The following is a 26,004-nucleotide window of genomic DNA, read 5'->3' on the forward strand; positions in this document are numbered from 1 at the left end:
GTTGGTGTCCTACATCTGAACATCTACATCTCATCACTGTGATTTAAACCAGGGACAAACCACACCACAGACTTCCAGACCTCATTTACCAGCTTCCAGCCACTATGTCCTAGCTAACAGCGACCCAGCCCCCTCCCCTAACCATCCTGTCCCTCTCTCCATCTCCCTCCCTTTCCCCATCCCTCATCTCCTCTCCTGATGTGGTGATTTCTGGTCGTAGCACCAGCGGCGCCCCTTCTGGCGTGATGAGCAGCCTGCACCAGCATCATCATGGCAGCTCAGGCTCAGAGCGAGACCTTCAATCTGCTGCCTCCTCTGTTAGCCTCCCTTCAATTAGAAAGACCCCCAAGAAGCGCCGTCTGTCCCTTCACTCGTTCTTTGGTCGGCGACGCCGGCCTGACCGTGACCCAAAGCGCAAGTCCAGGCCTCTGCAAGCTGGAGCTGGAGTGGACGCCACCGAAAGTGTCCAGCCAGAGACTTTGCATGATAAAACTTCTTCCCACTCCGCACTGGCTGCAGCATCGACTTCCTCAGTGTCGGGTTCTTTATCAGAGCTGCTGGAATGTCCTCTGTGCCTACTGCGACATACACGCGAGCGCTTCCCAGACATCATGACCTGTCACCACCGCTCGTGTGCAGAGTGCCTGCGGCAGTATCTGCGCATCGAGATCTCAGAGTCTCGTGTCAACATCTGCTGTCCTGAGTGCTCAGAGCGCTTCAATCCCCACGACATCCAGATGATCCTGGGGGACCGAGCCCTCATGGAGAAGTACGAGGAGTTCATGCTGAGGAGATGGCTGGTGTCTGAACCTGACTGCCGCTGGTGCCCCGCCCCTGACTGTGGGTAAGAATGAGAACCTGAGGGATTCAATTGGAGACTCAGAGAATAACATAATAGCACAACCTGCTCTTTACATAAAGTATGATTCACCAGCTGAATCGAGGCGAAAGCTTATTTGATTTAGGTGTAACTTAAAGGTGTGAATGAATTTTAAAATTTTTCAGATTTTATTTCTTATTCAACCTTTATTTTAACCAGACAGGACATTTAAGAACAACTTTTTATTTACGAGGATGGTCTGGCAAGAGGGGATTAGCCTCTTGGGGGTGGGGAGACAAATGTACACAGACAAAACATTCAATACTGAGGGACAAACGAGGCAAAAACATGCAGAAGGCAGAGGTGAGAAATAGTACAGGCACAATGGGGTGCAAACAGGGCAGTGTAGCACAGACACGAGAAAATAAATAATAAGAGAGAGGCAGAAGCTTAGAGCCACTCTGTGTAGGGATCTTGAAAGGTCTTGGCACATAAGTGTCGTCCACATTTGTGGCAACAAAACATTCTCAAATTTACAAGTTCTGATTCAGCCAGGTAGCCATAAAAGTCTCAAGCATGTAAGATTATTTCCACATAGACCACAACCTTTATTTAATATTTAAAAATCTCTATTTCGGTTCTAGATACTTTGTACATCTGAAGTCCCAAAATAACATCGTAAGGAGCTACATCAAGGAAACTTCAAGGCTGTAATCTGGCCTTTTGAAGTTCACCCCAGCTTCTGCGTTTATGCCCGAGTTATAAATATCTCGTAACCGTAATGGACCTATTTTTAATTTTTTTCTGTCAACCCGATGAGTCAGCCAAGAAAGACGTGAGCAGCAAGTGATGATTATGCTCATTGTTGTCAGACTGGACCTGTCATGTTTGTAATCACATAATGGACTACAGTATGTTTAAATATAGGAGCATATTAAACAATAAGAAGTATACATGATGTTACAACTAAATGCATTTCTGTTATGTAAATGTTTAAGTCAGGTTATGTGTATTTCTTTAGCCCTTTTTTTTTTCTTTAAAGATAGGGCTAGAAATGTTAATTGTTTTTGAATAAAACTGATTTGTCTGTTAATAATCATCATAATATCTTCAAGTTTAAAAAAAAGTTGAGGCCAACATTATGCTCTCTGTGCTCACTTGGTCACCTTGTTGTACCTGTTGACTCTATGACTACTGCTGTGCGCACAGCATGAACTGCTCATCTGCATCTGTGACTGTCTGGTTTTTTTGGTTTTTGTTTGCTGATGCAGTTGCTTTTTTAAAGAAAATGTTTCATGTGTAGTGTTTTTAAAGGTTTTGGAGCGGTTACAAGTCCACATTCCCTGCATTCAGTTATCATTGTTAGCTTAGTTTTGAGTGATTGCTGAGTTCAGTAATAGCTTTACCCTTCACTCTCTCTCGTGGCTTTGTTGCATCAACACTGCTGACCTTGTCTGTTAGAATAATGGCTCTTTCATGAGCTTGTTTCAGCTCTTCTTGCTCTTGTCATCTAATCTGTTAAGCTCTGGCTCACTGTCACCATCTCCACTGGTTAATGCTGTCGCTTTTTATTGTTGTATAATTATGCTCAAAAAGTTATCAGGCTGTGCTGGTCGCAGGTAGGTTGGTCAAATTAAAAGAATCCTCTGCATGAACATTTGCCATAAAGAGATAAATCATTCATCTTTATGCAGGGTAGAGTCTTGGCTTTACAGGGGTGTCATACAAAGTTCAGTGCACATTTTGGGGTTGCCATGTCTAAACCTTATTTGATCAGTTTTTGTATTTTTGTGCAAATGACGTTGAACAGGAATGCAGTTGTTACATTGATTATGATTTATATATTGAAATCAATGTGGGAAAACACAGAATGGCAATAATACCAAAAGGTCCGTCTGGAAGTTCTCCCACCATTTTCCATCATGTTACCACACTGAGGCGTCAGTGAAGACTGACTGGAAACTGTCTAGACTGAATGCTCTGTAGGTGTATATAGTGCTCACATGCCCTACTACTACTCCTACTCCTCCAAAGTGTGTCAGTTTCTACGGAAAACCTTAAGTAATGTAATTTACCGGTACTTTTGTTTTTGTTTCCTTCATCTGACACCATAGAACAGAAAACCACTATAACATATTTAAAGCATTATGTAAATTCTGTATCTGTGATCATAGTCCACCCTTACACTCATTTTTAACTTTAATATTTTTATTAATGTTGCCCCAGAAAAGTCAATGCAAAGAAAGGCTTTTCATAAACCTCATCTCCCTGCTCTACTCTAAGCCTACTCTTGCCTGAAGTTTGTTTTTGTTTTCCTTCTGTCCATTTCATCCCCTTTTTCCATCTTCCAGACAACCTAAAGGTTCTTGGATTTCAGTGCATGAGCTGCGGTTACAGATTATTTTTATTGTTGATAAATCCCCCAAATCGATTGTGTGGTTTTTAAAACATCAAAAAACTGTGAGAAAAATGCCCATCATAATTGTCAGTGTCTAAGGTGATGCCTATAAGTGTATTGTTTTGTCAATCCAACAGTCTAAAGCCATAAAATATTCAGTTTACATAAATGCAAGCACCATTACACGACTTAAACGAATAATCGATTATCAGTATGATGGCAGATTAATCGACTGATCATTGCAACGCTACTCTCTAATTTCTAAGTAATTTAGTTATTATTAGAGGCCTGTGTATATGAAAATGATGCATATAACGGCCAGGGTATAAGGGCCAGGGTTTGCTTTACCAGAATTACTCTTAATTCGTGTTTTTTGTTTGTTTTTGTTTTTTTGCCAAAAATAAAGTATTGTTATTTCACTTTTGATAACAATTTTTTTTTAATTATGAGTAATATAGTTATTTTACGTAACCACCACCTTCTTCACAACTGTTGCCTCTGTTCTCTGGTATCAGCTGATGTTCGCATGTCTATTGGATTAAATACTTATCTATTTTTAACCACAATCTTGGCTAAGTTAACAGCTGTGTTCATCAACCAACAGCAGTGGTGTGTACGTCAGTTGATGCCACAACTGCCACTTAATTAGCTTTAATAATTTTCAGGGAATTTGTGCAGAAATATTCTGTCGTGCTACATTCCTAAAAAATAAGATATTATTAGTGCATGTGCAAAGTGTTTGAGCTGATCAGCTGAGGGTTTCATGCAACCTGCAGACTCTTATTTTGGTCATTTACACTGGACTGTTGAGAAATCCAATATAGCTGTTACACAATGTCCAGTGTTTGTTTGTCCTGATCGTCTCTACTGCTCCCCTGATAACCCTTCTATGGGATGCTGTTGAATTGCTGCAACAATCTCAGGTTTTAGCTGAATTTCTTATACATATACTTATTGTATTAATAAGCCATGTGCTTTGCACTCCTTTCTACCATGTCTACGGTGTTCCTTTCAACATAATTGTCATAATTCTCAGCCTGTTCATACCAGAAGGACACAAGTGGATTTGTGAGTCAGCAAGCAAGGGAAACAGTTGCTCACAATTATTTTATTACTTTCACAGATGATAAAGCTATTTATCTGCAGCAGTAATTATGTTGGGATACACATATCTGCTGCAACAATTTATTTTTATAATACCAGTTTCTCAAGTTGTAGTAGATTTTCATGTTTATGACGAAATAGTCTTTGGACTTTGCCTCAGCCGTGCCATGTACTGTTCAATAGCTTTCAAATTGATTATTGTAATGATTGATGGGGGACACTATGGTGACATGGCAGTCATGCAGAACTGATTGTGCCAGTACTGATTTATTGTAACAGAGCTCATTGGTGAAATCGTTGTGGAAAGTCAGCTAATTTCATGTGTTTATATAACAAACGCTTCTCAAAGTCTCGGCTTCTTGAAGATGTAAATGGCAGCAGTGTACACTGTGAAAGTGTATTTGATTTTTGTATTTAAACACAGCAAGTTTGTCTCCTTGGTTTTACACTCTGGCTCTGCCTCTACCTCTGTCTTTTTTAGCCCAGCTGACCCCTAGTGTTGCGCTAAACTACTACATCCATACTAACCACCATTTTGGCAGATTTTTAATTTTTTTCTCTCTCTCTTAGTTATGCAGTCATTGCATTTGGCTGTGCCAGCTGCCCAAAGATCACCTGTGGGCGTGAGGGTTGTGGGACCGAGTTCTGCTACCACTGCAAACAGCTGTGGCATCCCAACCAGACATGTGACACGGCACGGCAACAAAGGGCCCAAACTTTCCGGCTGAGGAATTTCAGGTCCTCCTCCCTCAGCTACAGTCAAGAGAGCGGAGCTGCAGGTAACACACAAATAAATACCTCACACACCTGTCTGTACATTTTAACACACCCATCACATTTTTTCAGCCTCGCACTCATGCACAGAGAAGTTCACAGTACATGCACTATAAATATTCACCAAAATGCTTCTCATGCTTTCCCTCAATCACCCGCCTATCTCCACAAGGTGATGACATCAAGCCGTGCCCTCGTTGTGCTGCCTATATCATCAAGATGAATGATGGGAGCTGTAATCACATGACTTGTGCTGTCTGCGGCTGCGAGTTTTGCTGGCTCTGCATGAAGGAGATCTCTGACCTGCACTATTTAAGGTGAGCCACACGTACGCCAGATAGAAAAAAACAAACAAACAAACAAAAAAAAACCCTGCACATCTACACATCTGTTTTGTTTTCCTGTTTTGTTTTTAAAAGAACATTTTTTGGCATTTTACCTTTGTTTGAGAGCCAACAGTATAAAGAGACATGGGGGGAGAGAGGGGTTTGACATGCAAGAAAGGTCCCCAGCGGGAATCAAACCATATCTCTAAACGTTTACTGCTAGTGGGGTAGCTGTGTTTTGATCTTGAATTTAATTTCAGTTTTGTCTGAGTGTGACAGTTCATGTTTGACTTTGCAAATAGTAGTAAATCTTAACTCAAGGTCCAATTACAAGCTGATTCCAGAGCTGTGAAGTTGTTTGTTTTTTTTATTTCACTTTAGACGTTTTTTTAATTTTTAATTTTTTGTTGGCTTGTTTAGTAGAGTTAGGGCTCATTGAGCATTGTGATGATAGGATGTGTTTCAGCAGAGCATAAAAAAACTAGATCTGAGTATGTGTATGTATTTGTTGTTTTTGTGATGCACGTACATCTGAATGATTTTACTAAAATGGAAATCCATTTACTGATGTTTCAGCCTTAGTTTTATTAGTGATTGTAACCATGATACACATCCTGACAACCCACTTTCCTCTCTCCCTCCAATCCTCTCAGTCCGTCAGGCTGCACCTTCTGGGGGAAGAAGCCCTGGAGCAGAAAGAAGAAGATTCTGTGGCAGCTCGGCACGTTGGTGGGCGCGCCCGTGGGCATTGCTCTCATAGCTGGCATCGCTATCCCTGCAATGATCATTGGCATCCCGGTCTATGTTGGCAGAAAGGTGGGAGCTCACGCCAGACAGCTGAGGAATGATAATGGTCAAAACCAACAGTTTGTTCAGATAGATGGAAACCATAGAGGGAGACGGTGAACACAAGACAGCTGGCAGTGGTAAAGCTTTTTAAAGTATTTTTTAAAGTATCAAATAACGTTTTTCTTCCTCAGATCCATAATCGCTATGAAGGCAAGGACATCTCTAAACACAAGAGGAACTTGGTAATAGCTGGTGGTGTGACGCTGTCTGTGATCGTGTCGCCTGTGGTCGCAGCTGTCACTGTTGGTAAGAAAGAAAGCCTTTTCTCTCTTTTCCCTCTTGGCCTTTTCTCCTTCATCTGTTTCTCAACAACATTTAAATGACTTAAGAGTTTCCTTTTGATGGGTCATATAAAGTATAAAGGGAGTAATGTATAAAATCAAACGGGGTTTGGAAATTGGGACAAAACATTTGTCACAATGCATTCTTGTCTTTCTGCTTTGAGCTGTCTAAAAAGGTGGATATGCTGGGATATTTTTCAGTGTTTAGAAAGGAGAAAGCTATGTAGTCAAACCTCTAACATTTCCACTCTGTAAGTTTGTGTTTACATTGTGTCGCGCAGGCATCGGTGTCCCCATCATGCTGGCTTACGTCTACGGAGTTGTCCCCATCTCACTGTGCCGGGGTGGAGGCTGTGGAGTGTCTGCTGGCAATGGCAAAGGGGTGCGCATCGAGTTTGATGACGAAAATGACAACATAGGTAGTGGGGCAGCAGCCACAGGTGAGCGTCTTTAACTGATGGAAAGAAAGACAAACAACACAGGAAAGCAATACAACTGGTCTCCTACGTGATCTCAGGAGTGTTCAGAATATACAAATAGAAGAGGCATTAAAACTTAAGCTTTAGCTTGAACCGCTTTATTGCCCCCAAGCAGACCATTTGTCTTGCAGTCAGGTGAAACACAGACTTAAAATACATGAATTATATAACAAAAATATGTTAAACCTCCCACACAAACTCAACATTACACAATGTACATCAGGTGACAGTGTAAAATAAAAACATGGAGTACATCTAGGCATCTTCTATAGAAGCTCAAGACCCCATGAAACATACCAGACTAAAAGACAAATCACTAAATTATTAATAAACCGGTTTAATTAGTCTCCCTTCCTTGCTTATATTCCAGTCTCACGCTGCTTTGCTTTCACATTCTTATTACCTTTTGTCAATTAATGTAAGTTAGTTATGATAATCAGAATGACCCAGATGTTCATATATATAAAAATAAACATTTACTCTCCTGTCACACGGTCACTGTAGACTGGATAATGTCATTATTATTATTGGTACAATCAGCACAGCACCTTTTTAATATATGGAAAATACCAGCAGCTTTATAGCAACCATAACATTTGGTTTGCATAAGTACACCTCTGCCACATCTGTCAGTGCTTTTTTGTGTGCATCTAGATTATTTATAGTCCTTGAAGAGCCAAAACGGTTAATGGGAGACAAGTGTTTGAGATGTGTTATAATGTGAAATGACTGCCGCAGTGTCAGTAGTTTTTCCTGTCAGCATGCATTTGTCACTGTCGAACTGACAGCCCCGAGAGGTAGAGTCCGTCTTGCTCTCTCAGGAGTTGTTTTGGGAGATGGATTGTGTTTCTCAAAGCTTCTGTCAACACTGTGAATGCTAATTATGGATCCAAATGAGAGCAGGGACTTTGACCTTTCCAGGAACATAAGGTGTGAGACTTAATGACATGTTTTCACACCTAGGACTTCATCAATCTGTTGACTGTAAAGCCTATAAAAGTCAGTAAAGTCATTGATATAACTTTAAGAGGAATAAACTTGACCTCAATTTCTCTTTTGTTTGCTGCTGTTATCTGAGGTCCCCTGCCCCAGTTGTTCTTCATGGCTCAATCTGTATTTCCCTCCCCCTCCTTGATTTCTCTAAGCCAAACAGTTCTTTGCTTTACAAAAACTACGTGCCCTCATGTGCTCTTCTCTGTCAGTGAAAACCTTTTGTAAATTAATAAAAATTACATTTCCTGCTTCTCCTTTTCTCCACAGACACAACCTCGGTGGCAGAGACTCGGCTCAACAATCCCAGCCTCGGAGATGGAGCGAGTGTCGGTGGCCTGACGGGCCTGAGCCTCAGTGTCAGCGGGAGCCACATGGAGCGCTGCGGCATGAGCTCCGCCCAGCGGGACAACATGAGCGACAACGCCAGCACCACAGCCCTTGCTGGGACCAGCATCACCGGCAGCCTCTCTGGAAGCTGCTACAACAGGTAATAAACGACCTGGATGATCTCTCCATTGCTGTAAATGTTTTATTAAGAAGACTGAATGCACAATTTGACCAGCGAAGAGTGCTCATTTTATCCAGGTGTGTTTCTGAAGTTGCACACTTTTCTTAGTCTGCCATTGTGTTCTTCTATTTTGGATAAAGAAACATGCAGTGACTCATCAAGACGTGGATTATTTTATATTTCCTGTCAATTGTTATTTACAGGATGGAAGTGCAGGCTGATGTCCAAAAGGAGCGCTGCAGTCTGAGCGGAGAATCAGCCACCGTCAGTCTCGGGACTATTAGTGACAATGCGAGCACAAAAGCTATGGCAGGATCCATCCTTAATGCCTACATGCCTTTGGAAAGGTCAGTAGTCAGAGCATGCTCTGCAGAACGTTTCTTTAAAAAAATCTCTGTCCTAGTTTTTCTTGTACAAATGTTTGAAGGAAAGTCATTTTGCTTTGCTGTTTTTGTCAGTATTTTGTACTGCATGCTTTCTGCTTCATTGGAAAATAATGCTGGAAGCACATGAAAACAAATTGGTTGTAATCTCATCATTTGGTTACTTGAGGTATTTTTTTTTTGTTCTGTAGTCAAAAGTAGGAGTTAATAAATATTAAAGTGAAAATGCATGATGGATGCTAAAAATAGACTAAAATGAGTTCTTCTTTTACAGAGACAATAGTCTGGAAGTTCAGGCGGACATGGAGTCCAAACCGGAGAAGATGAGGCACTACAGTGCCAGCAGCAGCCTGGATGAAGCCAGCTGTAGCAGTAGCACTGCCGGCCTTAAAGGTGCTAGCGGTGGTCCATGCTCATGCCCCTCCACTTGCTGCTGTGCTCAGCACGATGACCACTGCTGCCCCCCGTCCCCCTGGTCAAAAGAACCCTCCACTTCAGGGGGAAAGAAGAGCAAAGGTAAGCTTTGGAAAAGAGCGAGCAGCAGCAGCAGCAGCAAAGGAGAAACCCAGATTAACGAGACACGGGGAGATATGGATGCCCAGCTCCTGGAGCAGCGCAGCACTAACTCCTCTGAGTTTGAGTCGCCATCTCTGAGCGGCAGCCTGCCCTCAGTGGCCGACTCACACTATAGCCACTTTTCCTCAGAGCTCAGCTGCTCCGACCCTGAAACGTCACGACCAGTGTATCCATCCTGCACCACACCCATGGAATCTCATCGTCCAGCCGCCATCTTCAATGACGTCACCATCACACCCATGCCCGAGGTGGAGAACGACCGCCTGGAGCATCATCCACCTCAGAGTAGCCACGCAGCCTTCACCCACCGCCTGCTATCGTCATCACCACCTGCTTCGCCAAAAGAACGTAGAAGTAGTGGGACATTTCTATACATCAACGAGGAGAGTGGAGGTGATGTCGCAGACACGCAGGCGGAGAAAGATGAGAAAATTAAAGAGACCAGCAAAAACACTGCCGCACAGCCTGTAAGCCCAACGAGGATACGCTGTATACAAACCGATATCTAAAAGAACTCTCCTGTTCTTCGGGTGTTGGTGGTGTTACCACTGCTAGCTCAGTTAGCCTTATAACACACACACACACACACACACACACACACACACACACACCCTTGGGAAGCTGCTCCCCCCCCACACATCTTGCTGGTGGTCAAGTGTAAGTCTAATTATATTTCTATCTGCTGCAGAGGCAGGAATATTATGCGAATGTCAGGCTATACAGTTGAGAGAGGGTTGACGTCCCAGTTGGAGAGAGATTGGTGAATAAAGTAAAGAGGGGCACAGTACAGTCTGAGCAGATTGGTGGTTTCTGTTGTTCAGTGAAAGAACAAGCAGACGTGTGAAGCAGATGTTTCAGCCTGTTGAAGCGTCAATGGAGGCAGCAAGGCCTATAGTAGGTAGAGGTCGATGTATATGGACAGGTGTAAAGTATGTTATCAGGGTGCTGAGATAACTGCAGAAGGCCCATCCAGCTATTATGATGATCTGCAAAGTCTGCCCCCTGAATGATTTTCTGAATCCAAGTTCGAAGCAGTTCTTACACCCTTTTCCTGATCCTTGCAAAAAGCAGAACTGATGAAGCTGGATAGGGGCAAGTAAAATGTCCGGTATTCTTTTCAGTAGTATATTGAGCTGCTATTCAAAAGCCTGAACCTATTCTCCTTCCTGACATCTGGCAAAAATCTCGTTTTCTTCTGGGTTTGCATGAATCAGGGATCACTGTGGTCCACCGCTGTGCCACCAGTTAATTCTGTCACTTCTTAAAATGGCATGAGAAACACCACCGCTTAAGGATTGTTGAACCTAAGAGGGGCCAGTCCATACTGTAGCAAATTTTATTTTTCCATAATCATCTATAAGTAAAATGATTATTATTGCATTTGTTTAAAATGTTTTTTGTTCTTTGTCTTTGCTTATTTTTATTTTCCATTTTGGGAAAGTTTGTTTTAATGTTGAAACCCTGTGTTGGGTCCAAGTTTTTAGTATAATCTGGCGGTAACTGTGTTGATAGCGACTGAAACCATTCTCCTGCTTTTTTGTATTTTATTTTGCATTTAAGACTGTTGCCATCTTGAATTAATCTCCACAAGCACCTGTCTGCACTGTTTAAAAAAACAGTTTGTGGTTACATTGCAGTTTTTAGTATATCATGGAATTAAGAGAGAGATGTTAAAGAAAGGGAATTGTAAGTTATTACTTGTAAACGTAGCAGAAAAGCCCATGTTTTTCATTTGAAACCGTAGCATCTCTTACTATGATGGGGCTTGTTTTAGTAATCAGTCACTAAAACTAGAAGTCAACCAAACAATATATTTGCAATAAGAAAATGAATCTTTTGAATAATTATTGAACATAAGCCAAAAAGCTCTGATATACTTAAAGGTGTGATGAGAAACTGCTTCATCTTTCACTGATTTTAAATATTCAGTAGTGAATGTACGATGATAATAGTGTTACATTTTTGATCCTCAGTAATATCCACATCAAAATATAAGTTTTGATTCAGAGCTTTAGGTGTACTTTAACTATGTGTTTTAAGTTGTTTTCTTAAATCCTTGCAAATAATGCAAATAATTTTATATTTGTTGGACCCACAGTGCCTTTTTGGAGGGGGGAATCCTTTTGTATAGTGTTTTTATTTTATTTTCATTTCCTCTTTCTGTAGGTCTTCAAATGATAAACATAAAAACCACGAAGCAGTTATATTTGCCTTGTGAAATGCACGGAACCTGATTGTAAATAACGTTTCTCGCCCTCCCCTGAGTGCTAATGCTAGAAAGTCGATCAGAAAAGCCATGACAATACAACATTGGCTTAAACTTGATTTTGGGGAGGTGGTTTAAATCCGTTTCCTTAAAGTAGCCAAAGTCAGTTCACCTGTGTGGTCGGCCTGCTCCTGTTGGCAATAAAAACCCTCTTTATCCGAAGCATTCAGCATTTTGAGTATCAAATGCTGTGTTCAGCAGCTGCTGTGAGTTTTCAGTCGGACCACAGATTCCTCTGCTGGGATGTCAACCAGCTAATCTCAGAATGAGCTGTCTGGGAGTGAAGAGTCTCATCAGAGAAGCTGTAGTGTCGACAAAAAGAGTTTTGATGCACCTCAAAAGCCTCCAGCTGCAGGATATTCCCACCCTGCTGATGCTCCTTCTGTTAAAAATGCCTGTTAAATTCCTGTGAGTTTTATATTATTATTTGAAGACAGGTCTATTTTCTAACTTGGTGAAAAGAAGCGTATGCTATTTTGAAAAAGTGTGTGTGTGTGTGTGTGTGTGTGTGTGTGTGTGTGTGTGTGTATATGTATATGTATATATGTATATATATGTATATATATATATATATATGTGTATATATACACACACACCCTACTTATTTGCTTTATAATGTGTATGTAAATGCATATCCTCAAACAATAAAATTCTTTATCAAGCTTATTGTCTCTGGTTTGACCTGTAAATGATGGTTTTCTGCAGTGCGGTGGTTTGCACTTTAACTGTTAACAGGTGCGGCATAAGTTTTTAATAACATGCCAAGTGACTGGACGCCTGCAAATCAACAGTCCAGTTTTAATAATCCAGCATTTTTGTTGATTTCCTCGTTTCACATTCAGTTCACACTTGTAATCGTGTTTATGCAGAAACAAAGGCTCATTAAAGCATCCACATAGCAGTTTATTATTTACATTCAAACTATTTACATACAGTACATGCGCTTACATTCCATGAAGCAACACTTCAAGCCTCCTATCAAGTGTTTTCATTTAGTTGAGATATTTATGCTTTTAATTAGACAATACAGGAGGTGGGGTGATAGGTTAAATAAGATTAGACAAAGTTTATTAAGACATTATTACCTCAAAGTATGAAAGAAATAAAAGTCGTGGCACATTGTGCTATACAAAGATTTACAATTTTTGTGTGCTATAGGGCTAATGTGGGATATTTAAAAAGCATAGGTATGGGAGATTGAAAAGAAAGAGATTTAAATGCCCTGCACAACCCACACAGGTGTTGCCAGATATTATTTTGGGTAATTAGACCTCTGCTCCTGTTAAAGTTAACTGAAGTCACAAAACTCAGCCTACTACTAAGAATGACATAAGTCTCAATTTGTCCGTCCCAGTCAGGTGGCTTTTAATGACACATCCACACAGACCTGAGGAGAGCTCTAATTAGGCAAATTAGGGGAGAAAACCTGTGGAAGATAGCTGTAGGGCTTTAAAAATATGGGCCAAAAGTCTTCATATACACTTCAAGATCTTATGAAGTTAAACCAGTCTGAGAGTGGGCTAATATTCCGGAAAATAATGAGATGAGTTTGTTCAACCTTTAAAGTTGTCATTGACTGTGAGAAAATGTGGGTAAAACTTTAACATTAAGTTTTCAAACTTTCAGCATCCAAATATTTTATTTGTTAAGATACTTAAGCCAGACACTGAACTGTATTAGTTGATCTGCCCGGACTGCTTGGGGTCATATAAACTGTCACCCTGCTGATAACTTTTCTTGTGCTCTGACTGTCTGTTTAAGTCTGTTTAGTATATTAAATTTTTGTTGAATAGAGGCTTTGAGAGGTTTCTATGAACAGAACACATACAAAGGGTGAAAACGGACGTCCTCGCCTAGCTCCTTGTTGCAGCAGGAAGGGTTCCTAATTATGGAAAAAGTCACCAAGGATGCATTAATAAAACTGTTTAGTATTTTGATAAGACTTTCCAAACATAAATACTGTACACCTATTCACACACACAGTCACCTTGGTTACATTCAAGATTGAACCTGAGACCTATAATAAGCCTACAGTACATGATTATGAATCCTGTAGCTGAATGTTTACTAAACCACTGATGTGACAATCTCTAATTAAAAATGACTGAAATACTAAGGTCAGGAGTATTAGGGAAAGTGTAACTGGAAAATCATCTTGACAATCTTAAATTATAGCATAATTTAAGGTCATAACACCTCATTTCTATAGCTGGGTCTTTAGCTGTAGAAATGTTTTATAGTAAGTTGTTGGCTTGTGTTTTTTAATACGTAGCAGCTGTAATGATAATACATGTAAACAATGAGCTGAAAAAAAAGCTGAAATCCTGTATACATAAAGATTGTCCCCCATAATAACATCTGGACCTTTTTAAACTCCTTACCTCCACGTACACTACAGTTTAATTGTATAATCTTGGCGTATTTCATCTTAACTATGGTAGAAAATTCTCAATAAGGCACACATAATTCACTCTTGCTTTCCCCATGTTACGCCTGTTACACATCTGTATAAACAGTATGTTACCTCATAATGTGAATGATTTCTAGTGCAAGCAGGTCATGAGTACCTTTACATTAGCCTTTTTAAATAAAGCTGCCCATTATGTAAGGTTGTGTACTCAGGAGTTAAGGTGTGGTTTTGCTCACGTTGCGGGATGGTGCAGAGCTGAAAGAGAGCTGGTCGTCCAAGGAAGCCCGTCCCAGGAGTTAATGCCAGTCATTTCTTTTCTTTCTTTTTTTTACAGGTCTTCCTCACAACAGTTGATGGCTTTAAAAGTCCTTTTCGTCCATCACGGCTATAGTACAGTATGTGCCCGTTTCATTCCTCGGCCTCCACATTGCACCACAAACAAACATCAAACCTGGAGGAAATGAGCAAAAGTCAGCCTCTCTGTGGTTTTTTGTTTTTGTGTAAGTGCCTTCCACTATATTATCAGTGATATTATTGTTTCTCTTTAGCGTTTGATTTTCAAACAACACACAAATAAGTTGATATGTAAATAAGTGACTTTGTGCTTTTAGCAATTTAGCATTTTCTCCTTAAAATTCTCTTATATGCTAAATCCTTAATATACATGTTTCTTGTATCTTATGGGTTTAAATTTTGACTTGTTCAATGGTCATTTTAAATAACCACATTTGTATTTTTTTCTTTTCCTTATATGTAACATCAACACAGTCAGTTTTTTGGCTAAGTAAACAAAACGCGTTGATCTTGGTTTCTAAAACAGGTGTTCAATAAATTCAATATGTAGTTCACATTATATTATCTATACAGACATACATACATTTGTTTTAAGACTTATTAAATAGGAAAAACAGTTTAGGTGCATGACATATCTGCTGAACTAATTATAAATAGTACACAATCTTTGGTGTGGAAAAAAACTAATACCAATCTGAAAAATACATATTTGCTACGCAAAATTACACTGAGAGGTTGTTTCAACAACAAAAAGAGCTTTTCAAAAGTATGTATTTAGTTTTTGAAAGAAATTAAGTTTTATCTTTTTCAAATTTCAAACCAGTTCCCTGTTTTCAAGAATAACTGAATTACTTCTTGAAGAGGTTTGCTTGTGTGCATCTACACAATATTTTACCCTTGGAGTGTGTACATTGCTGTCCATCAGGCTCTGTCTCAGCAAGCCCGTCACCACCTCAAGCTCTTGCTCGGCCTCGCGTACATTCGGGTCCAGCTGGAGGACTTCCTGGAGGTCACTGCTGGCCGACAGGTAGTCCTACATTTGGGGGTCATACACAGATATTCACACACATTGTAACAAAAAATACCACGGGGGGAAAGTATTATCAGTAAATAGATGCACAAACCCTTTTAATCTAACTGCTTCAATAGAATGAATGTGTGTGTTTATGGCACCTGTAAACCCTTGTAAGCCAGAGCTCGTCTGTAGAAGGCTTTCTTGTTTCCCGGCTCCATCTGCAGTGCAGAGTCACAGTCCTGTTTGGCCTCTTCAAAGTAATTCAGTTTCAGGAGGCAAATGGCTCTAAAAAGAAGATAGGAGTCAGAGAAAACAGCATTTCCATTTCTGCCATTCAGGATACTGCTACAGGTAATGGTAATGATACTGGTAATGAAAGTTAGGGATTGGAGGTTAGCCTGGTATGGCCCAATAAATAAAACAAACACTACCAGTATCAGGGCATCTCATCTGCCTGTCTCATCTGTATTTGACGCATGTTTTAGGGTATATGGTTATTTATACCATGGTCTTGGTGAATAATTGATTCTTAGTGTCCATTAATTCCTGATAATGGACACCTACTAAGTAGTCTCAGTCTGTTCACCAAATGAATGCGCTGGTTACATAGTATCAGCCTGTATCTAAAATGAATTAACCATAACAATTACAGTTTGCTGCACCGTGTTAGCAGGCTCATTACAACAATTATTTACAACCCTGAGTGTAGTCCCTCAGTGCCACCACATCCACCACAGGATAGTGACTATAACATACAAGCTGCAGGAGGTGCACTGCCCCTCTGAACTTATCTCACATCCCATTCATTATTCAACTCGCTACTTCAGGCTGCGGCGGACATAGCTCATGGCCTATCATTTGTTCATTAAATCTTGATATTGATTTGCATACAATGACAAGGCTGTCAGCTTCTTTTTATTTTGCAGGGACTGCAGGAGAGAAATTAGCATTAAGCTAACACTGGCAAAGTTCAACATTTATGTTTAATAATGTATATAGTCCATTACAAATAAATAAATTTACCTAGTGTCAAATTCTCCCTCAGTTTAGATGTTAATGTTAGCAAGATCTACTCCTTAGCCTCCTGAGCCTACAGCTGATAAATCTTAAACTACATCCAGATCTCAACTACACACAAAGTCTCCAGTCTAGAAGTCAGCCAATGATACTGTCCGTTTCAAAATTGAATGTGGCTTCCTTCATTCTCATAAGCAAGAATGTGTTTGTTTTTGACAATGATAAAAGATCTAATAGACTGCAGTTGGCCTGCAGATGATCATGTAGTGCCCTCTACTGTTTTTCCTATTATACTGTCCTTAAAAGGAGATCATCAGCCAATGTTAAAATCAGCATTGTTACATCCTAAGCTCTGGTACAGTCCCTGTGTCTATACTATCGAATAAGTGCTTTTAAAAATAATAATAATAATATACAGCTTTTCTCCATGTTGTATGTACAGCACAGTGTCTACCTGTGCATCTAAAACACATGATTCAGTTTCATGCCCACCTGTTCGTGTAGAGAGCACATTCGTCAGGTTTGAGGGTCAGACATTCACTGTACTTCTCCAGAGCCTCCTGGAAGAGGCCTTTCTTGACCAGATCGTTGCCTTCTCGTTTCAGTAAAGTAAAGCGGGCCTCTTTTCTTCTCACTGTTGATAGAAATATGCAATTTAGCAAAACAATTCAACACTGGAACACGTGAAAGAAAAAACTGTTAGTATCGAAAGCAAGAAAACAAAACGACCTTAAAAATGACTTAAGTGTCAACTGAGGTTATGGATATGTTCCACATGTCACGAGAGACCATATTGAATACTGTTTGTCCTTCAAGAAGCTTTTACCATCAGTTTAGCACACAAACATTTTCTGGGGCGCTCAATAAATCCATCAGCCCGTCAGCAGCAGTCTGAATGGACCAGCTCCTGCTTACTGAGCTCTCTGTTGTGCTGAGGAAGCCACACACACAGGCACTTAAACATACCCGCAGACATACACACACAGACATTACTGACATAATGCATACCCTATTCCTTACCCTAACCATCACAACTACACGCCTAACCTTAAAGCTGATGATACACGGAGCAACTTTTAGAGCAATCGTGCAGGGCAACGTTGCCGTCAATGGTAATGAGTAAAGATTACTACCGTAATCCCCTTCCCCCACCACTCCGCCACCCGCCCCGCACCGCCGCTATCTGTTCAAAACATAGTCGGACTTGCCACTGGCAAGATTGCCCAGCAACATTGCTCAAAAAGTTGCCCCCTGTATCATCAGCTTAACTCCACCCCTACCCCCTAAAACCAAATCTTAACCCTCTAACAGCCCTTTAAACTTGTGGGGTCCAGCATTTTGGTCCCCACAAAGCTGTCGGACCCCACAAGTACAAGGGAACCCCGGTTTCTGGATCCTGCAAATTTAATAATAATAATAATAATAATAATAACACTTACTCAGTATGTATGTATTTCCTTTAACTCAGAATTAAAAATAAATACATAAATAAAAAAAATTCTATAATAAAATAAAACCAGAAATAGTTGTACATCCTGGTGTTGGTAATGTCATTTAATACTAACAAAAGTAACATATCTGTTATTAATCTGTAATGCTAATGAGCCTGTTTAATCATCTGCAGGCAGCTTAAGCTCTTTTTCTCCAATGGGAGAAGAAGAATACTCGCAAGCGCCAGGAGAATAAGAGCATTTTTAATATCAACATCAGCAACAGCTTAACCACAGTATAGTACCTAATTAACTTGTCCTGTGGCTATTGAAAGCACAGTCACATTACAATACAAATGAGCTTTTCACAGCAGAGTGGGATGCGCAAACAAACGCAGGTCCTTCCTTTGGTGTCATTTTATAAAAATGAAAAAAAAAAAAAAGCTCCAGGTTGTAATTTCAAGCTTAAATGTTGAGTTAATAAATGAACACATCTCCAGTAAGTGGATTTTCTTCATTGGAATTGGAATTTCAAACAAACTGAAAAACAAAACAAAATGCAAACATATCTATTTTATTTATTGTTTTTAAATCTTCTGAACAGAAGCCTTATGTCTGTGTTCAACACATTCCAGGACTCATTTAGTGATGAATCCCACTTTTCCAGAATGATTGTCAATATTCCCTCTTGAACAGGCACAACTTCACTGTATTTAGACAACTGGTTAGCTGTACAGTTGGAGGAAAGTGATGGTAATAAAAATGTAACCGTAAGAGTCTCCAGCTGAGGATGTGCAATCGTTTGTGTGTCTTAATTAAAACACAACATGTACTGACTTATTGGTTGCTGGATCCACACTGAATCATTGCCCACATTTCTTTATAGTGTAGTGAAACAAAATGGCTGATCATCAAACTACTGACTTGGAGTCCTTGGTCAGAACTACAGTAGTTGGTATGTCAATGGTGTTTTACCTTTTAAAATTATAACATGTTGCACATTTCTGTGACAAAACAGGAATTTACTAATACAAGAGGTGTTAAACACTGACAACAAGCTGAACTACTTCCATCAGTTTCCCCAGCAACAGCAATGTGCTATTCTGAGATTAGCTCCGTTCTGTTTAGGTGCTATAGTCATTCAGTGTTTATGTATGTGAATGTCCGTACAGGTCGGATGCTTTATCTGTATCTGTAAATCCTGCATATGGAAATTTTATGCAGTGCATACAAATAAAGCAATTTATTTGCTAGTGCATGCATGTCTTTTAATACTGTATTTACTACACAGCGTGTACTGAAATATATTTGAATATATGATACATGTGGAGCCTTCTGGTCTGTGTGGAGCTGAAGCAGCCTACAGGAAACCTGACCTGGATTGTTCCATTACAGCAGCACTACACTCTGTAGATCGCCTTCATCTCTGCATTATTGATGACCCACCCAACCAGACACACGCACACACACACACACACACACACACACACACACACACACACACTCTCTCAGCAGGAGTGCCTTCACCACAGCTCAGCATTGACACACTGATTCTCACTGTCCGACTTCTGCTGCTGCCTTACGCTACCATGAATAATTTCAAACCCACCATAACCAGCCACAAGTCATTAGGCCATAAGAGACCATAAACAATTTTGTCAAAAAAAGAAAAGGTGGTTATAAACCCTTAGCACATTTGTACAAATGTAGTTAACTTAACACGCTCACTAAGCTAAGAGGAAGTGACTTCACTGACCTTCTTCCTGTGCAGCCCTGGCAGCTCGGGCTTGAGCCACTTCGACGCTGACTGGTTTCTCTCGGTGTTGCTGCTGGATAGACTGAGGGACGTTGGGAATCTCTGGGAGGTTCTCCCTCCAGCCAGGTCCGTCCTGCTCAATAAGCATCTTGGTGATCCTAGCAGGAGACACGGAGAGTACAACGTGCAGTACGAGCACAAAAAGTGTTTTGTAAATAGCTAGATTGATCCTGCGAACACTACAGGGTTCATGGGCTCCTCTACGATGCTAACAGGAGACTAAACCGTAGAGGAACTAATAGTTGGGACAGTTTAATACCAATTATTTTTCTCCAAAAGATAAAAACATAACATTTACCCGTTACATTCACTGAAAATAATCCAATGTCTTCTTGTTTAATGTCAAAGACATTGCACACCCACACAGGTGTTTTCAGTCTGACTCATTAGACCTCATTACAGGTTCAAAAGCTTTGTTGAGAGTTTGCTGAGGTCCCCATAATCCACAGTTGTCCTGTTTTTGCAGTGCAACAAACCTATCAAGGGATTCAATTACATGTCAATAAGCCCCCCCCCCACAACAGACATTTTGACTTGGAAAAGAACAGGTAATTGTAGTCTAATTTAGAATAAAATGGGAAGTATGTTGACTTCTTGTATACTAACTGTATGTAGTTAGTATATAGTATGGATTTGGGACACTCTGCTTGTCTCCCTTCAACACTGACAGAATAGGAACTCTCTGTGGTGCTGAAATGTGTTGCCTTAACTACACTAGGCCAGTTACACATGGCCTTCAGACCTGTCTGCTTTCAGTCTGTCATATGGACCAGTGGTTCTCTAACATGACCTGTCATCCCAACCAAATACTACAGCAGCTGATTTCAAGAGGAGCTAGTCAGTGGACTATTCAGTGTTTGATGAAAATGTCCAAACTCTCAGGCCTTGATGGCACATGAGTACTTAGCTGTTCAACCCTCATTAAATGAAGGCGTTGTTTAAACCCACAGAGCCAAAGATACCAAATATACTCCGGGGGAACACCTGAGTGTTTCTATTTGATGCTATGAAGCCATAAAAGGAATGGTGTCTAATGTTTAAACACAAATATCATTAAAATGAAGCCACATAAAGTAGCTACAGTTTCTTATGTCAGCTGACCTGTGGACCCTATCGTGAGCTGCCTGCACCCCGGTGTCTATCTGCAGGACGGTCTTATAATCCACGTAGGCCTTCCTGTAGCGCTCCAGTGACTCATAGGCCATAGCTCTGCTCAACAGGGGTTTCAAGGAGTAGGGCTGCAGCTCCAAAGCCCTAAGAGGATCAGAGAGATGCAGAGACAGAGGATCAAACTGTCCACACCTGCCCAACTGGACTGATCTGTAGCACTCCATTCATAAACGCATGAATATTAGACAAAGAGATTCCTGCAGCCTCCTGACACTACAAACACTCTTCTTTTTACTAAAATTAAAATCAAAAATGAATAAAAACAACAAGGCTGATGGAGAAGCTGACATGACATAATATCTGCCACCAAAAGCAGCAAACCAAGACACTCACTGCCAGTTTAACTTCACCTCATACAAGAAATATTATAAATGTAACTTAGCAACAAAATACCATCTTAAAAGGGCAACTCCACCGATATTAGACATCAAAGTCTGTTTACAAGTGCTGGAAACTATTACCAATTATACTCTAGTGGCTGCAAAGGGAGCTGCACGAAATCTAACAAATTCCCTGAAGTAATGCCACTTGGGTCGGCATCAGTTGGGTCTGAAGACTGCAAGTTTGAAAATGAAACACACCTGGGAGTGTGGAATTAGAAAGAAGTGAGCTTACCAGAAGTCTGTAGCCCAATCCTTGTCTCCACTTGAGTGCCAGCCCCAAGATCGAGGCTACATTAGCCGATAATGGCATAACACACCCAAATCTCCCACATAACTGTATTTGCAATGTGGGTATTGTAGGCGCCAGGTTTTGTCAAGGAAGAAGAATTTGTGAAATTAAAAAAAAGACAATCTGGTTCTGTGTTTTTTTCAACTGTCCATCGTGAACCTGACAATGTTACAGGAGTGCAATCCTACATCGGTGGAGTACTCTTTTAAATCTGACAGAAGCTACACTGAAATGGACACATAAATGAGCACAAATGATCACACGCAGCCAGAAAACACACATGCTCAGAGCTGACACTTAATGTTAACGTACTTGGTGCAGTCCTGAATGCAGTCCGTGCTGTTTCCAACCTTCAGGTTACAGGCCGCTCTGTTGGAGTAGAGAATACACAGGTCTTCTGCGCTATCGATGCCTGCAGGGCAACAACCACAACACACTTATCTGAAAGACCAGACACTGGAAGGACACTCCAATCATCTTTGATCTCAGTATGACACACAGGTTTGTGGACAGGCTAGTGCTTCATATCAAGAACTTAACGGCCTTTGTGGCCTTTGTCTGGAGAGGTGCAGACCAAAGAGAAACAGGGATGACAGACACAGCTCAATGAATCATGTGCAGACTGTCCAGAGATGCTGAGGGGGTGAATTGTAGACAAATTGTTGTGTCCCTCTGGTAGGGTCATTTTCTACTCTGTCTTTTCTCCTCTGTGCCTCCCCTGCAGTTTTACAACCGCCAGCACAGCATCAGTCATTATTTGCTGCTTCAGTGCCCATCACTGAATCAATTGTCTAAAACTCCTCTGCATTTGTGATTTAAAACAATTTTAAAATAAGGCACAGTCATACTTCGTTTTCAGAGCTTCCCTATGAGAGTTTCTCTGTTAAGTCTGCTATGATTTGAAGTCTAGTCTAATATTTTTGAGCCTGTCTCCAGTGCTGCAGAAAAAGCAATCCCTCTTGCCAGCTACGTGAGTAAAAGTTGGCGGAGTGCTCTTTGAGGTGCAGCATGACATTCAATCTCACCTAAAAGCCCCACACACTAGCACACAACTACGGTCAGTGGTGTTGTCTTGCGCCAACACTGCACTGCATTCACAAATCACCAATGACGCCTCACATCTTAGCTGCAGTTTCTGGGTGTTAAAACTAAAAAACTTGCAATTTCTCGTTCACTAATCCACACAGGCGACAGATTTGAAAACCGACCTGCACTCATACTCTACGCGAATTTAAATAATATATATGGTTATTAAGTAAGTAAATAGAGGAAATTGTGCTGCATCACAAGCATGAGTATAATGCATTCAAAATTGAAACGGGATACTCTGTGGAGCCAAATGGCACTCTTGAGTCAACTTGTATCTGATATCGTGACAAGGGTGAGTACACAGATGCTAAAATACGCTTTCTGTGTATCTCTGTGCCACCGATCTGTTGCTCTTTCTACATTAGTGACTTGTCGATCAGAAGTTGCTTTTGAAGACTCGCCTTCATCAAAAAAGCACAGTGAGTGCAACATTATCGTTCAAGTTTTGACCGTGTGCCTCCTTACTAGAGTTAAAATAATTTGTCAAATTTTTTTAAGCAAAAAATTCAGATTCAGATCGCCTCAAAGGTGAATTTCTGCAATTTCTCTAATAGTAAACTTAATTTATTTGGGTGTTGGGCTGTTGGTCAGAAAAAATAAGCTATTTGCATGTGTCAGCTTGTGCCTTAGCATTTCACTATATTCTGATATTTTAAAGACCAAACAATTAAAAAAGTAATTGCGAAAATAAGCCCTACTCCTTAGTGTAATTTACTTTGACATAAGCTCTAGTGTGCTATGCAACTGTTTATTATGTGTGTCAAGTTTAACAACCTAGAATTGTGTAAGAGTAGAATATATCTTGCAATCAAAATTTGTCTAGTCACCACAGGTGTTTCTCCTCGGATGAAATACTGACCACCGAATTCTCCATAAAAACACACAAACTGTTCATGTCTCCCTCACCTGCTTCAGCACATCCATCAATGGCCTGTGTGTACTTCTCTATGGCATCACCAAACTGGCCATGTTTGAAGAGGTGGTTCCCTTCATTCTTGAGCCGGGCCAGGTGAGGAGGAAGGGCCCCAGCAGGGGCGTCCAGGTAACTTGTGTCCACTGCAGGGCTGCCGCGCTCCTCTTGTCCACCAGTAGTGTTGTTGTCTCTCTGAGTGCCATTGGCCACCTCCCTCTGTGGAGCTCCGTGAGTCGGTGGCTTTTCACGGCTTCTTGTCCCGCTCCCTGCTGTGGCCTGATCCGATCTACCACCCCCTCCTCCTCCGCTGCCCGGGGGTTTCTCTTGCACATTCCCCATAGCTGCACTCCCTCTGCAGTGTGCGTTCAAACTCTTCCTCCCTCCCTGCCTCTCCCCTCTCGCAGAGCTGCAGCTAAGTCTGAGCCTGGCTTGGGATTTCTGTAGGACACGCCCCCTGCATGAGATGTCAGGTGTGACGTCAGTGAGGGGGGAAGTGCAACAGCGATGCAGTGCTGCAGGAGGACAGCTCTGAGGGGAGAGCCTCAGATTAGACTTAAGTGCAAAGGGCTCTGGTGGCTGGACTGAGGCAGAAAATGCAGGACTGCAGATGGCAATATATATATACAGAAATATATAAATATGGAATAAACAAATGCCATTTATATAAGAAGAATAGAGAAAAATAATACAACTATTTGCAGGGAAAGAACAACGTGGCAGATATTTACATGTGCATTACTCTGGTTTATGTTGTGCAGACGTATTGCAATGGAAGAGGATGTTGTGTGCATAAATATATAAATTGACATTATAAAGAAATAAAAATAACAATACGACTAACAATTATGAACAAATATGTGCAATGTGCCAGGTTCAGAGATGCTTCTTTTCTATTTTTCATTTCATTAGAAACTTTGAGTACTTTGGTTTTTTTTTCCAATCTGATGAAATATAACTGCCATATTGCACAGTCTTTATTATTATCTTATATTTGTATATCTTGACAATTTCATATTTTTTAATTTATATAATGTGTTTATTGTTGTGCACCAAGTCACCAAAGCAAATTCCTTGTAAGTGTAAACCAGTCTATGGTGTAAACCTACAGAATTAGACAGCAATGTGAGGAAATTAATTTGGACTTGTTCTTGATGATGAGCATTTGAGCATAGTTTTAGCACTTTATAGTTATAAAGGTTTTTTAGATTAGTCAAAAAATAATTAACTAAAATTATAATTAAATGCAAATGAAGTCCTGTTTGTCACTTAAAAGAACTTAAGTGACACTTTGACATTTTTGAAAATATTATATATCTTATTTTCTATCTTACTGAGAATTAGATGAGAAGATTGACTATTTTCATGTCTTTGTGGTAAATATGTAGTTGGAATCAGCAGCCTGCTAGCTTAGCTTAGCATAAAGACTGGAAACAGCTGGCCTGGCTCTGCCCAAAAGTAACAATATAATATAAATGTGATATAAATGTTATTACCGATGGCTCAATTCCTTTAAGTCTCTCTATAAACCAGTGAGGCAACATGCACAACTATCTCACCCTTTTAATATTATCAATAACACTTGTGATTTTCTAATTACTACATGCTAAAGTGTCTGAGAGGCTGGTAGGAGTGTGTTACCTTTGGATGGAGGCAGGCTAGATGTTGCCCTGTTTCCAGCCTTGATGTTAAACTAACTGGCTGCTGGCTGAAGCTTTATATTTACATGATATGAGTGGTATCAGTTTTCTCATCTAAAGTTTGACCAATAAAAAGCTGTTGAGCTGATTTCCCAAAATATCAAACAAAGTCTTTAAAGCTGTACACCTTCACATTGCACATCAAAGTATGTGAAGCGAACACATACTTCTGTTTCAAGTTGTTGACTGGAGAAGAAAAAAATTCAGGCATGCAAACTTGTCAGGGGTAAAAAAAGGTGAGAATGATGCTAAAGCCAAGAAACATACAGAGACAGTGTAAGAGGGGTCTTTCTTTAAGCTTACATGTTGTATAGATAACGTGCATTCATCTAACAGCAACAAGAGAAAGATACAGACACGCAAGGGCGTCACTTTGTGTTGAAAAGTAGTGGGACAAAAGGGCTCAGATTAGGGGTGTGACGATACACTTGGCTTACGAGATGTGGCGATGCGCCATACTGGTGTCACAAGAACGAGATGTGAAGATAAATTAACAGTATTTAAATGAAAAGTATAGAAATCATCAAAGCTGAAATATATGAGTTGCAGTGCAGCTCTCAGTCTGTCTTGTTTCACGTTTCTCCTGTAGATCAACCAAGGGCGTCACTTTGTGTTGAAAAGTGGTGGGGACATGCATTCAAGAGACATTTTCTGCACCAATTTATGGTGGAAATGTCTTAATTTATATGAAGGGAAACAAATTCATGTGGCTGTGACAATTCGA

At 40.5% G+C, this 26,004-nt stretch overlaps 2 protein-coding genes across 4 annotated transcripts; one reads left to right on the forward strand and one right to left on the reverse strand.

Moving 5' to 3' along the window:
- On the forward strand, positions 1–12,263 carry rnf19a (ring finger protein 19A, RBR E3 ubiquitin protein ligase). The gene is made up of 9 exons (XM_038724810.1): positions 1–844; positions 4,893–5,101; positions 5,269–5,413; positions 6,076–6,238; positions 6,403–6,517; positions 6,834–6,992; positions 8,292–8,511; positions 8,736–8,879; positions 9,190–12,263. The coding sequence occupies exons 1-9, from the start codon at positions 246–248 to the stop codon at positions 9,998–10,000; spliced, it is 2,565 nt and encodes an 854-aa protein (XP_038580738.1). The 5' UTR covers positions 1–245; the 3' UTR covers positions 10,001–12,263.
- Positions 12,264–12,639: 376 nt separating this feature from the next.
- Positions 12,640–24,131, reverse strand: spag1a (sperm associated antigen 1a). 3 transcript variants are annotated; one of them, XR_005445080.1, is made up of 9 exons: positions 23,577–24,129; positions 21,894–21,993; positions 20,841–20,993; positions 19,680–19,837; positions 16,986–17,127; positions 15,635–15,761; positions 15,357–15,494; positions 14,404–14,618; positions 12,640–13,639 (listed from the first exon to the last, which is right to left on the reverse strand). XR_005445080.1 is itself a non-coding variant. In XM_038724811.1 (8 exons), exons 1-8 carry the CDS (start codon positions 23,920–23,922, stop codon positions 14,613–14,615), a joined length of 1,170 nt encoding a protein of 389 aa, XP_038580739.1. In that variant the 5' UTR covers positions 23,923–24,129; the 3' UTR covers positions 12,640–14,612. The 3 variants fall into 3 exon arrangements, 2 of the variants coding, with proteins under 2 accessions (XP_038580739.1, XP_038580740.1); XM_038724811.1 differs by having other exon boundaries at positions 12,640–14,618; XM_038724812.1 differs by lacking the exon at positions 20,841–20,993 and having other exon boundaries at positions 12,640–14,618; positions 23,577–24,131.
- Positions 24,132–26,004: the final 1,873 nt, after the last annotated feature.

This window comes from Micropterus salmoides, unplaced genomic scaffold, assembly GCF_014851395.1.
Source record: "Micropterus salmoides isolate LMB-PRFRI ecotype aquatic unplaced genomic scaffold, ASM1485139v1 Ms_hic_scaffold_17, whole genome shotgun sequence".
Taxonomy (NCBI): domain Eukaryota; kingdom Metazoa; phylum Chordata; class Actinopteri; order Centrarchiformes; family Centrarchidae; genus Micropterus; species Micropterus salmoides.

Coding starts and splice junctions, on each gene's coding strand:
- rnf19a (XM_038724810.1), top strand. CDS start 246: ATGAGCAGCCTGCACCAGCATCATCATGGCAGCTCAGGCTCAGAGCGA. Junction 845..4,892: donor TGCCCCGCCCCTGACTGTGG/GTAAGAATGAGA, acceptor TCTCTCTCTTAG/TTATGCAGTCATTGCATTTG. Junction 8,880..9,189: donor GCCTACATGCCTTTGGAAAG/GTCAGTAGTCAG, acceptor CTTCTTTTACAG/AGACAATAGTCTGGAAGTTC.
- spag1a (XM_038724811.1), bottom strand. CDS start 23,922: ATGGGGAATGTGCAAGAGAAACCCCCGGGCAGCGGAGGAGGAGGGGGT. Junction 17,128..19,679: donor CAGGGCTGCACAGGAAGAAG/GTCAGTGAAGTC, acceptor TTCTATCAACAG/TGAGAAGAAAAGAGGCCCGC. Junction 15,762..16,985: donor TGTGCTCTCTACACGAACAG/GTGGGCATGAAA, acceptor TCTTCTTTTTAG/AGCCATTTGCCTCCTGAAAC.